The sequence below is a fragment of the Peromyscus leucopus genome, chromosome 9, assembly GCF_004664715.2.
Source record: "Peromyscus leucopus breed LL Stock chromosome 9, UCI_PerLeu_2.1, whole genome shotgun sequence".
In the NCBI taxonomy this organism is placed as follows: domain Eukaryota; kingdom Metazoa; phylum Chordata; class Mammalia; order Rodentia; family Cricetidae; genus Peromyscus; species Peromyscus leucopus.
In genome coordinates, this window is record NC_051070.1 from 97,408,357 (window position 1) to 97,422,474 (window position 14,118).

The 14,118-nt window shown below is 41.3% G+C and overlaps 1 protein-coding gene across 4 annotated transcripts in view; it reads left to right on the plus strand.

Annotated features, from left to right (window-relative positions):
- Window positions 1–14,118, plus strand: part of Znf385d (zinc finger protein 385D) — a 938,498-nt gene that overhangs the window by 662,291 nt on the left and 262,089 nt on the right. For all 4 annotated transcript variants that reach the window (XM_028875654.2, XM_028875659.2, XM_028875658.2 and 1 more), the window contains one exon: window positions 3,760–3,902. In XM_028875654.2, coding sequence (XP_028731487.1) covers window positions 3,760–3,902 — 143 coding nt within the window. The remainder of the gene's footprint in view (window positions 1–3,759; window positions 3,903–14,118) is intronic.

Sequence of the window (14,118 nt, forward strand, 5' to 3'; positions counted from 1 at the left end):
TGAATGCTTTTTAATTTAATCAATTTGCTATGGAAAGATAGTCACTGGTCTGAAATTAGACTGACTACGTTTCATTTTGCTAAAGCTACATCAATAAAATCATACATGAAGTGTGTAGTACTAGATATAGCGGTTGAGATGCAGGTCTTGAGATTAGACTGTCCCTTGTACCAGCAGGATTTAGGGTGAGCTTTGCGACGGGTGGGCGACTCTATTTGTCAGCAATATTTGGCACTATTTTGAAAGCAAATCAAAGGCAGGGGGGCTCTTCACTCTGTCACACACTTTTCACATCACCACCTGTCCTGCACTATCCATGAGTCACAGAATGACAAGATATTATCCATAAAAGTAAAAAGGTACCACCCTATAAACTTATCAAGGTAGATTAGAACCATGTGACCAATTGGCCATATGAAACTATAACAGAAAAGTCAGGTTTGAGATCTTATGTAATATGCCCAATGACAACACTGTCACCTGGATGTCACAAAGAGGACTCCACTTAATGAAGCAATGGGGTGGATCGATTGACCTATCTGACCATCCTATGTGTTGCAACTTAAGGGAAAACAGAAAACTTCCAACTGGCCCTGGGACTTCAGTTTACCTCAGTCCCTACTGTGCTGATTCAACCCTCTTTAGTTGCCACTGATCCATCCAAGGAAGCATCTCTCAACCTATTGGCCTATCTGGACCCACTCCTGTACCTTGCCTCATTTGCCTCATGGTCTCACAGCATACCTCTGCAACTCAGCTCAATCCTAGCTCTGTGGCTTGGACTACCCCTTGCCTCTTCATGAACTCCATAACATCATTCCTATGTAACCTCCAAGAAGACTGCCTGGTATCAGCTCCTTGCTTCAGCTTCTGCCTCTAGCAAGACCCCTTCAGACTCCTTGAACTTTGCTGCAGCCAAAAACCACTTCTCTATTTAATTTGTAACCTATGTTATTTACACAAATAGTTATAGGTACAGCATGATGTGTAATATATGATCTGTGAGTAAATATGACTAAGATTGGAATAAAAGAACCCAGCCATGTTGACAATCTATATACCAAGGGAAATTGAGGTGGCTTGGCAAATCACACCCAACAAAATCAACAGGGCTTGTGGAATTGTTATTCAGTGAGTTCTGACATTGCGGAGACACACCAATGTGTTCATCTACATAACACAGTTAAAACAGCAAGACACGTGATCTCATGTGATCTTGAATCTCTACTTCACAGAGATTCTGAATGTCTTCCTTAAGAATATGTACTAAAGTGTGGCTTTCCAAAAAGCAAAACATTACTGATGGAGATTAGAAATCAAATGAGTCCCTAACACTGCAGATTTGCCAAGCCCCACGTTCATGGAGAGTGGTAAATAGTATGCAGTCTACATGTTCCCCATTGACAGTGGTCCTGTAGGTTTCTCTCTTTGTATAGATGAGAGGAGATGAAACGAGCATGCACAGTTTTCCCAGCATTTCCAGCTTGTGTAACCCTCTTCTGGTATTTCTATTTGGTAGAGGTTCCTGAATTGTATGCACAGATATAAATCAAATACATACCTGATTAGGGGCTGGATATTTTTGCCTGAAAATGCAATCAATAAGTTGTTTTATTCTTTGTACCTCACACTGTGCTAGATAAAAAGTTATCTAAACTTCTTCCCAATCATGAACCAGAGGAGGACTTAAAATAAGTAATTGTAGAATAAGGCTGAGTTCTTATAATTCTGAGTAGAAAGCTTCTGTGGACGAAACTAAAGAAGTTACAGCTTCTTACTATGTTTTAACATGATATGTTGTTTGTCTTTACCTATATGAGGAATTTTAAGCGCAAACATAAAACAGAGGATAATAGGGCTTATATTCATATCTTCCCTGAGTGAAATTAAAAAAAATTATTGAAGCTCTATATCAGTTGTGGGCACTTTAAAGCCGACTTTAGTTAAAAATTTTATTTCATTTCCCTGGTTTCTCAAGAGGTGTCAACCAAAAATTTATTTGATTTCTTTAACTTTTTATTAAAGGGAAATTTTGAGGAATACAAAACTCCTGACAGGCTTATCACTGAAGTTTTATGGACGGCCTCTCTAGAAAAGGTTATCCACCCACACTCAATATACTACCAGGTGGATAATAAAAAGAGTTTATGGTGTGCTTTGGTGGATATAGGCTTGCTATATTTTGCTTTTATCTCTGTTTGTTTTAACATCTGTCCTCTATTCTTTGACCTATATACTTTATTGGGGAAAAAAAAAAGCAAAAACAGTTTGCAGTGCTTATTTGAACTTTGTTGGCCTTGTTCTTCTTGAAGAATGTTTCAAGAGGGGAGTTCGAACTGGAAAAAGGAAATTGTGTTTATTTGCTCAATCTGATTTTATACCTGGGATTCTTGTGCATGGTTAGTTAAATCCTGTGCACATGGCTTTCCTTTCTCATATTGAGTCTCTCTCATTTTTAGCAGAATTCTACCAGATAGTGTTAGATTTATCACTCACGAATCTCTCCAGAGTATTTACTTCATGTTCAGGTACCTGGCTGAAGGTAGGACAATGGCCCACTGGCTGTGAGAGCTGTAAAGATGATGCATGTGGGGGCTTTGGTTTAGTCTGCTCTCAAATCAAGAAGGTAGGAAAGGAAGTGACTCGGCCTGCCCTTGTCTTCTGTCTTCTGTCTTTGAGAATTCTTCTCTGTGAGGCAAGAAAATACCTCACTGCATTTTGTTTTCCTAACGTTTCTTGGCTTCTCACCAGCAGGTTTTTACAGTCTGTTGCTTGCCTCTCAGATTAGAAGAATGCTGGCATATTTTAACAGTTTCCTAGGATTCAAACAGCCTTTAATTAACGGAAAAATTGATGTTTTGGAATGTTATCAAAATACGGGAGACAGAACACCGAAGCCATGCTTCCATCCTTGCAGCTTCTAAATGCAGTTAGTCTGAAAACAGGGCCAGAACTGTGTGCTCCTTGCAACCAGCTGCCTGCCCACCGGCGTGCAGAGGGGGATCTGTGTTGGTGTAATATTCTCATTGCCTGCTCATTGGTGCCCGTCTAAATTCCTCCCACTCATGACTGGGGTGGAGACAGGCAGTTGTTGAATTGTCAAAGCTCCAGGGTGCTGAACAGCTCAGAGTCATTGGGCTTGTAGTGCTGGGTGTGCTGGCTTTTTTAATCCTCTTGTTGCCAGGGCAGTTCAGCTCCGCTGCCTGTGCTTGTGGTTCAGTTTCTTTTCTGCTCCAGATTCATGTCATTATTCTGCCAGAGTTGTGAGTTGGTGAAAAGAGCAGTTCTGCAAAATAGCCACTCAGACTTGAAGCGTATTCTGAGCAGGTTAGTTTTCAAAGAGGAATGGGAGAGCAATGTGGGATTGTAGGGGGTTTCCCTTGAACTCTCAAGAGCTCCGTGATAGTGTGACATGTCTGACTGGTGCTAAGGGCCTGAGTACCGGGCAATAAAACAAAAGCAAGTTGTGGAATGTGAAATATTGAGTGATCCTTACATAATCATATAGCTACTTTCCCAGAGAAATGTGCTGCTCACTTACCTCTGGCTGTCCAATAGCAAAGCTATCCACTAGCCAAATCTTAGCTGATGGGAGTCAACTCTGTGTCTCGTTTTTTCCAGCGACCTAGAAAGCTGTTTTATTTTGTTTTCTGTTTGTTTTGGTCTTTTGTTTTGTTTTGTTTTTTGCCCCAAAGGTCACAGTGTTTTCTTTTCTGTGCCTGGTGTCCCTGACCATCCCCTTTGCTCTTGTCTCTACAGGTGGTACATGCCAGAGTCCTGCTCTCCCAGCCCTGGTCCGGCCGCCAGCCCCTCCTTTGCAGCCATCATTGGATATTAAGCCCTTTCTTCCCTTTCCTCTTGACACTGCAGCTGCAGTCAATCTGTTCCCCAATTTTAATGCGGTGAGTAGCAGATCCAAACTTGTACCTGTCCATGATAAGGAGGCTTCAAGGTCTGGGGTGTTTCTGTCTCAAGGTATTGTTTACCCCACGGTGTTTCTGTGTGCCATGGTGAAGTTAGAAAAAGAATGTTCATGGAGTCAGGCTCCTGGGGTGGGAGATGGAAAGAGAATTCATTGGTTGACATGACTTGATGTCATCAGTGAGAACCTTTCTTGTAAAACAGACAATTCTGCAATTTTTTTTTTTTTTGGAACTTGTCAAACTGAAATTGAACAAGTTTATTATAGAGTGTAAAAGCTGAAGTTGAGTGTAGCTTTTTTACATATGAGTCTTCTAAGTTGCTTCAAATCTATGTTTCTTTTCTATTACAATAAATAGGACTGTGAAAGCAGGGAGAACTGAAGCTGATGCCCCCAAATTACTTGTTTTCCATTTCCCTCTAACAGCGAAGTGGTTGAGTGAGAGAGAGAGAGAGAGAGAGAGAGAGAGAGAGAGAGAGAGAGAGTGTCTGTGTGTGTCTGTGTGTGTCTTTGGGTGTGAGAACAAAGAGCTGGGATGTTATAATACAGAGGCCATTGCTGTGGGGGGTCAGTTGTGCCCCATATCTGACCTAGTACCTTCTCAAGATGAGAAGCTCCTAGCATATAGAAGCTCCAAGGTTGGGTGTAACAATGGGATTACTTTCTAAATTACATTATACCCTTTCTAGCACCTTCACTCACCTGCTAAACTCTGAGAACCCCTTTCCTCTTAAAACAGAGACATCTTCTCCTCTAAAACCAGGGTCCATGTCCTCTAAAGTCTATAAAATCAAGGGATTTCCTTGGTTCTGTGTGTTGCTGTTGGATCTCTTATCCCCGTTTATATGAGTGGCTAAATGTTATTTCATCCCAAAGACCAAAATAATACAGTCTGATATATCCAAAAATGTGATAACTCAGCTTATGTAGCTGTTTTCCTCCTTAGCCTAAACCTACTTATGACTCGGACACACACCCCCCTTCATCCAACCACGCCCTTCCTTCCCAGCTACAGATGAGTCAGGTCAAATGTTTCTTAAATTACTTTGTTTCTTTGGACTTTGTTGGAAGCCTTCTCAGCACAAGTTCAATTATTTTCTTGTCTCTATTTTCACTTTTTAAAGATGCCTGTAAGTTGGCCTTTTTCATTTTTATTATAATCGGTGTGTGTGTGTGTGTGTGTGTGTGTGTGTGTGTGTGTGTGTGTGTCTGCACACCATGAGAATATTCCTGGGATAGAAACTGAAGTGAACTCAAAACGGTTAGAAACAAGAAAGTCGCTTGTTCCTGAGAATCACCTGCTTAGGCTTTCAGCAGTCGCTGCAATGCAGGGCAGGGCTTATGAGTGACAGGATGAGTCAACCCAGCCAAACAAAAGAGGATTAAGATGAGAGGTCACCGAGTGCCCAGGGAGCTCAATAGTACTGTTTTGTGGTTGCAATAACTTACCCAGAGATGAACTTAAGAAAAAGTATAATAATCTGCCCACAATGAAGCCATTCAAGAGAGTGCAGATCCAGGAAGACTTATTTTCTTAATAGTGTTTTATCACCAGGACTTGGAACATGCCAGATACTATTTAAATGACAATAATATGCTAGTCAATGCCAGTAGATCAAGGCATATCCTATAATCACTTTGTATTTAGTTGAGGAAGAAGAATTTTCCATAAGAACCTTATTTTGAGATGGATAGGATAAGCTAGACATGATAGAGTATGCTTGTCATCCCAGCCCTCAGGAGGCTAAGATGGGAGTATCCTGAGTTCAAGGTCAGCCAAATCTCATATTGAGAGAAAGAGAGAGAGAGGGAGGGAGGGAGGAAGGGAGAGAGAGAGGGGGGAGGGAGGGAGGGAGGGAGGGAGGGAGAGAGAGAGAAGAAATGAAGGAAGGAAGGAAGGAAGGAAGAAAGAGAGAGAGAGAGAGAGAGAGAGAGAGAGAGAGAGAGAGAGAGAAAGAAAGAAAGAAAGAAAGAAAGAAAGAAAGAAAGAAAGAAAGAAAGAAAGAATTTCATTAGAAGGCAGTTAGTACAGATATGAGACTAAGAGACAAGGGTTTAGGGGAATGTTTGACCCTAAGCATATTAGCTTTACCACCCTCTCCAAGACTTGGGGAATGTTATGGGAGAGGGGACATAAAGAATGAAAGAGCTGGAAGATACATAGGTGTGTTACAAAAAGATGTTTTCTGGATATACCACGGCAGTTCCATTCATGAACTCACTGCAGGACTGTCTAAACTCATGTATAGCTGCATAAGACCCGAAAATGACAGGGGCCATTTATATTTCATCATGGACAGGGTCCCATCTTTTCCTGAGGGATTGTTGTCAGTGAATGGTTGCTGGGGAAGGGGTGTCACATTCCTCTGTTGCAGGGTAGAGACCCAAAAATAAATCAGTATGACCAAAGTCTGAATTGAGAGTCTTGTTTAGTCTGCCTGGAGAGAACTCTTTCTCACAGAGCAGCCTTGCCTGGAATGTGTTTTACAGGTAGCCTTTAAAGGCAAAGAACAGAGAAAAACTATATCATGGTTGGCAAATGCAAGGGGAAATAAAGCAAACAAGCAAGCAAGCAAACAGTTTAACGGAAGCCAAAATCATGCAGTTAGCTGGGGCATTGCGACCCTGAGTTTCTAGAACAGGGTTGGGTGCTTTCCCAATGGACTTCACAGCAGTGGTAGAAAATAAGGGGTCAGTTTCAGGTTAAACCAAATGTGGCTCCAGCTGAGACAAGATGAAGAAACCCTTGCCCTGTCACACTTCAGTGGTATAGCCACTGAAAAGCCCATGTTCCAGTAAGCAACTTCCCTTCCATGCTTATGGAGGTAATTAAAGTCACACACTACAAAGACCTGGAAGTGGAGAGGGATTAGTTGGGCCGAAAAGTTCAGCAGGAGAAGGAAGTGGGTGGGAGAGGGAAACATGAGGGGAAGATGAATAAAAATGTACACATATGAAACTATCTCAAATGAAAAAGGAGGAAACAATGGAAGGAGGAAGCAAGAGAGTGGGGACGGAAGGAGGGAGAGAAGACGTGGCTTCAGGCAGGAAGACAACAGCATAAAGTTTACGTTTCTAAGACGATAGCTTCTTACCGTGCCTTTTTTTAAATATAAGAAATTATTTTATTCAGTTTACATACCAACTGCAGATTCCCCTCTAATCCCTCCTCCTGCTCCCCCCAGCCTTTCCCCCCTCCACCCCTCATCCCCTCCTCTGAAAGGGTAAGACTTCCTGTGGGAAGACCAGAGGAAAACTCACCGAACACTGAAATTCTTTCCTGCTAAATGGCATCACTGCAGACCTCCAGCTCCTTTCCCTGATCTCTTCGTCTATCTTTAGGCTACGTGGCTTTCTGGCAGCAGTTTGCTCCCACCAGCACCTGGGCTATAATTCATCAGGTTCTTTACCTGGCCTGGGAGATCACTTGACAACCTAGCATGCCAGTCTCAAGTCAGCTTTACAGTTGTTTAGGAAATTTTTGGAAGATTATTCAAGCCTAATTTAAAACTTTCAATATGCCTCGTGGGAAACATTAAAAATAAAGTAGCTATCTTGATTGACAGTGAGGATTGTTTGTCCTAATGAAAAAAAAAAAATGATCTGCTGTGCTCTTTGACTAAAAGCAAATCTCTTCACCTTCTTTGCTGCTGTTTCCTCCTCTTAAGGATAAAGTGGACAGCCAGGCTGTGGTGGCAGACACCCTTAATTCCACGACAAGAAAGCAGAGCCAGAGAGACATCAGTGAGTTTGAGGCCAGCCTGGTCTACAGAGTTCCGGACAGTCAGGACTACATAAAGAAACCCTGTCTCAAACCACCCTCTAATAATAATAATAATAATAATAATAATAATAATAATAATAATAATGTAGACATGTGAACCTCTTCCTTTTGGTAGTTATGCCATTCAAAGTTGGATGCGTTGTTCCTTGTGAGTGAAGGCAAACTGTGATTCAAAGTGGACTCTGCAGCTGGACTAAGTTTAGGAACATTTCATATCACACATATGACCTTGAGTAAGTCATACATTTCCTGTGTACCTTAATATCTTCATCCACAAAATAGGACTAGTAATAGGACATATTCATATGTGTGCTGAGTATGTGAGACAAATTTCAAAACAGGGCTTCAGCATAGGGGCAAGCTGTTGAATGATGCAGTCATCTACTCATAAGGGCCTTCAAAACTCTTCTGAGTTCCAACCTGGCAGTTCATTGGTTAACTGGATTTGAGAGTTTGACATAATGTTTTCTGACTTGTATTGCTATTTGTTCACTAGGACCCCAAGGCCCTCTGTTCCTATGCTTGGTGTTTATTCTTTGGTTGTTCTAGCATTGGTCAAGCTACAGCTAGTTTAAGATTAAGCCTTTCTTGCTTTCAAACAAGGAGAATGGGCTTTAGACTCAAAATCGGGACATAGAACGTCTCTGTAAGCATTACTGTGGATTCTTGATTTTATAGCGGTTGGAAACTCAATCCAAGGTGTCTTAAATTTAGTTTTATTGCTTTTTCCAATTTTGAGTTGAGAAGATCTCAATTCATCAAGCTGAAGATAAATCTAATTGAGTTTCTTTTTCTAGGTTTATTTGTTTAATTTTATGTATATGAGTGTTTGCTTGCATGTATGTATATGTGCCATATGCATTCCTGGTACCCAAGAAAATCAGCAGAAAGTGTTAGATCACTTTGAAATGGAGTTAAAGATGGTTTTGAGGCATCATGTGGATCCTGTGAACAAATCCAAGTGACCTGAAAGAATATCAATTGCTCTTAATCACCAAATCATCTCTCCATCCCCTCCAATCTAATTTCATTATAGAGTATGCTAAAGTTTTAGAACCTAGCAGTTCTACCTACCCAATGGGGGGCATTGCTGATTAAATTATTTGTGTACATAGACATTCATAAGTTGCTTGTGGTTGGATTAGCCATTTAGGTAATAAGCTTTTTCTGTATTATACTTAGGACCAAACTTCTCAAGACTGTCAGGAGTCCTAGCTTTGCAGACACATCATGTAACTATTATTTCTTTGGAAGAAAATACTCCTTAACCACCATGCCACCAACTTCCACTCATCTACCATTTTAAACAATTTTCATGATGATCAGTGATCATCTGTTTTATTTTCCCTCGACAGTATGACTATGGCATCCTCTGCTTATTTGGGGTAAGGTATGCTATAAACTTGAAAGAAATTTTATAAAGTATTCTTTTAAAGCAAAAAATATAAAAGTGTAATTAGCCATCACTGCTTATTGCCCTTCTATATGAATATAAGCCATTGGGTTCATATGTGAGTCAAAACAAATATCAAAATGAATCAATGAAAATAAGCACAGTAAGGGGCCATATGTGTGCAGTCAGAACTGTGGTTGACACAACAAAAATATTAGAATTCCTTAGCCTCTTTACAGCTACTTGTCAGGAAGGGACAAAATAAATGTTTCTTGGCTCAAAGAATGCTATATTCTTGAATGTTCCAGAAAGTGTTGCACAAAAGAAAGTTCTTTATGTACCACCACCCACAACCTTTATTAGTAGACATTTCTGTGTCATTGTGACCAAAATCTTTATAGAAATGACGTTTAAAAGGAATGGTTTATTCTGGTTTATGGTCTTAAAAAGTTGTAGTTCATCAGAGTTGGGAAAGCAGGGAAGATATGTATAGTGGAGACACCTCATGGCATGGGACAGTTGAGGAAGCAGAATGTTTCAGACTGGAACCAAGGGAAGGCATATCCTTCAAAGCCCACCCTAGTGACCAGCTTCTCCTAACAAGGTCACACCTATTAAAGGCTTCAAAGGCTTTAAAACTCACCGTAACCAAGGAATGAAGCTTGTAAAACATGCAGATATATGATAATGTCAGATCCAAATCATAATGCTGCCCTTCAATTACTCAAGAAAATTTCAGTGTTCAAAAATATTCAGACTTAGGGAACCTATTCTAATGGGTGTTTCTAAACAAAACTCATTCAGAAATCAGGTAGATGATATTTAGGAAGGAAAGAATTGAAATGGCACAATTTTTTTTTCCAGCTTTATTTATTTATTCTTATATAAAAAAAACTATTATTACAACTTGGGAAAGTAATTTTAGTGCATGATAGTACTCTTGTTTTAACTTTTCTCTTTTTATTTTATTTCCCCCTTCCTGCCCCCCTCCCCTTCCCCTCAGCTCACCCCCCATTCCTACCTCCTCTATGGCAAAGCCTCCCCTGAGGTCTGAGATCGACCTGGTAGACTCAGTCCAGGCAGGTCCAGTCCCCTTCTCCCAGAATGAGCCAAGTGTCCCTGCATAAGTCCCAGGTTTCAAACAGTTAACTCATGCAATGAGCACAGGACCTGGTACCACTGCCTAGATGCCTCCCAAACAGATCAAGCCAATCAACTGTCTCACCTACTCAGAGGGCCTGATCCAGTTGGGGGCCCCTCAGCCTTTGGTTCATAGTTCATGTGTTTCCATTCGTTTGGCTATTTGTCCCTGTGCTTTATCCAACCTTGGTTTCAACAATTCTCGCTCATATAAACCCTCCTCTTTCTCGCTAATTAGACTCCTGGCACTCCACCCGGGGCCTAGCCGTGGATGTCTGCATCCAGATTCCTCAGTCCTTGGATGGGGTTTCTGGCACAACTATTAGGGTGTTTGACCATCCCATCACCAGAGTAGGTCAGTCCCAGCTGTCTCTCGACCATTGGAAATGGCACAAATTAATCCATTGAATCAACTGCCTCTTGGATTCATCTACTGTGGAAATCACCAAGAGTAGCGCTATCAGAGATTCTAACATGACCCCTCCTACAAAAATAGTTCAGTGTATAAGGAGTTTGACAATGGACTACATGAGTGCTTTGACAGAGATGATCACATCATAGAATGTCAACACTATATTGCACTTCTCTTAGAGTTAGTGAGAAAAAAAATACTATTCTTGGCATTCAAATAGTGGATGGTTTAATGTAAAGATTTAGCTTCTTGTGAAATCTTTGGCTGCTTACAAAAAATAAAGATAAACTTGCTTCTGGCCAAAGCTTTTCTGTGGTTCACACAGAATTGGGGAGTTAGGAAAACATCAGATACCCTGTGCAAGAATTTATTTCACTCAAATCCTATGACCTTTTTTTCCTTAATGGGATCTGCCAGCAGGATTTACAGGCACAAAGATGTGGGGTGCAGAGCTAAATTGCCCACAGAAGGCCTCAGTAGTGCAAGCTACATTGAATCAGAAGACCTGGAACATGTCTGCAACCAGAGTTTAGAAGGAAGTCCAGTGCAGGCCTGATGTACCATACTGTAAAAATTAGAATAACTCAACATTTAGGTTTGTTATCTGAGATTACATAGGCTTTTAAATTCTGGAGATTAAAACTGAGACTGGGTTTTGAAAAGGCCTGGAAATGTTGTTCAGAATGGGATCAAATTATTAAGGTGTGTTGTTTGACAGTTTTCTCCCTGAACCTTACAGACTCCCTTTAATTTTCATATCTATCATGTATTTTCTTCATTTTCCAGTCTACAGCCATGGCATTGTGTGACTTTTACTCTGGAGATATGAATAAATGTCTATTCACCACAGATGTTGGGATTAATTATGAGAATACCAGTAAAGGGTTGCCTATAGGAATATGGATGAATCTGAGATGGTGATAACTTGCAAAAGCTGAATAACTGGAGCTCCCTGTATGACTTGCAGACAGCTTGACACATCAGAGTCTTCTATCCCCAGAAGTTCTACTGCTTACATAACTTTGATGAGATGCTCTGTGACTTGATACATGTTTCAAGAACTTCTGAAATTTTAAGTTGTTTCCTTCCTGAGTCTTGCATGTTTCAACTACTTTCTGAGTCTTAATGAGCCTAACCCCAGGAAGGAGTATTTCAACTAGGAGGAAAATGCCACACAAGAGATGTTAATGATGAACATTTGAAATATCATCATAAAGCTACATTTGAAGGTTTCCTGAGGACTGATGGACTCAGCTCTACTTCTCATTCTCCATGGCTTTATATCTTATTGTAAAAAGTAAGGAAATGAGAAAAAACTGGTTGAATGTACCTTTCTATGCCTTGTACTCAGTAGATAAAGAGTACTTTCCTTTCTCAGGGGAGGACCATAGAGGTCACAAGGGGAAGAGGGAATGGAGTGGGGGGGGGGGGGAGACTCTACTTGGCTCTGGCCAACCATCTTTTAATGTGAAAATATGAATTAGTATGAAAAAAATTGATTTCATAAGGGAGAGAACAAGGTAGAGGAGAAAGTGAGTGAGTGAGAGAGAGAGACAGAGAGAGAGAGAGAGAGAGAGAGAGGAAATGATTCAAAATAAAAAGATCCAACTCCTAGTAGTGAACACTACTCAAGTTTCCCATCATCCTCTTTCTTATCAACATGAACTCCTTGAAACTGGAGTATAGAAGATTGTCTTAAATAGTACTATTATATTTATTTATGTGTGTGGGCAGGCATGCATGGCACACCTATGGAGGTTGGAAGATGATTTTGGGGAGTTGGCTCTCTCTACCATGTGAGTTCCAGATATCGAACTCAGGTTGTCAGACTCAGCAGCAGGTGCTTTTATCCACTGAGCTATCTTGCCAGCCCCAGATTAGAAGATTTGTCAGTTGCAGGAAAGGCAGGAGGGGGAGGGAAAAGAGAAGGAGGCTGGGGCAAAGAAGAGGAGTTCCTGCTATTTATACCAGTACTTCTCCTATGAGTTGTGGGAAATTATGTTAAAATGTAGATTCATTGTCAGTAGTTTTAAGATGTTTTAAATTAGAATCTCATAGGTTTGTGGAGCTGAGAGGTATTACCTTTGAGAAGAGTGATATCAGGGGTGCTTACATTCAGGGACGGTGTGGTCCTGAAGGGAAAGACCCCACAGGTGGATGTGGACTCATCACTGGAACAGAGAGGGAGAGCTGAGTGGCTAGAGCATCTGTAACCTAACAGGGTGGAGGGAGAAGCTAGAGGACAGACGCAAACATTGGACAGTAATCATGGCAATGCAGGGCTTATGCATGTATTCAGCAAGTGGTCACTGAGGACTTGCCATATGAAGGACCTGGAGGATTCAGCTGTGAAACTCATAGCAAATCCTCGGTAGCATAACTTACTCTCTGACGTGAAAAACACATGAATGAGTTTTCATTTGCTTCTTCAATGATTTCTTTGTTTTACAAACTTTATAGTCCTACTGAACAACTCTCAGGGTAGGAAAATGTGCCCACTGAAAATAATTTTATTCAAAAGCATCTGCTGTAAGCACAGCCTTACTGGATATAATTGAGTGTGAGGGTAAGGGATGGGTAATTCAGCTCTGACTGATCCACTTACTGAGTGTTTGTTGGACCCTGGCTGTATGTCTGGTCAGTTTCCACAGCAGGTTTACAACAGTGAGAGGAAGGGGAAGAAAAGCATGAAGGGAGGACAGGGATGAGAAGGGGAGAGGGGAGGAAATGAAGAGCAGAGAGGAGGAAAGTGTAACTGGAGGATGAGGATGAGTGAGAAAATGAGGAAGAGCTGGAGGGGGAGAATAGAGAAGAAAAACAGAACAGAAAGGAGAGGGAAGAGCAGAAGACAAGTGGGGAGGAGGAGGGGGAGGGGGAGGAGGAGGGGGAGGAGGGGGAGGAGGAGGGGGAGGGATAGAGAGATTAAAGCAGTAGGAGGGAGAGAATGCAGCTCTTACTTCAGAGTTCATATACCTGAGTAGTTACTCCTTAAAATCCTCTTCCCTAAGGAAAACAAAACATCTAGATAGTAAAACACCAGATTAGACAGGAAGCTGTGCAAGCAGGGGGCTTATTTTTATACTCCACTACATTTGTTGAACAGCACTGCAGAAAAGTGGTAGGCTAGTTTGCTTTACCTATCAGCTTGATACAACCTCACCCAAGAAAGGACTGCTAACTAAAGAGATTGCCCAGATCAGGTTGGCTTGTGGGCATATCTGTGGGGAGCTAATCTTGATTGTCAATTGATAAAAGAGTGTCCAGTCCACTGTGGGCAGCACCATTCCCCTGGGCAAGTGATCCTGTACACTATAAGAAAGCTAGATATGCATGACCCTGCACACAAGCTAGCAAACAGCATTCCTCCTTGATTTCTGTTTCAAGTTCGTGCCATTGCTTCCCTTAAGGGTGGATTGTCATAGGAAACTATAAGCCAAATAGCACTTTCCTCCCCTAAGATGTTTTGG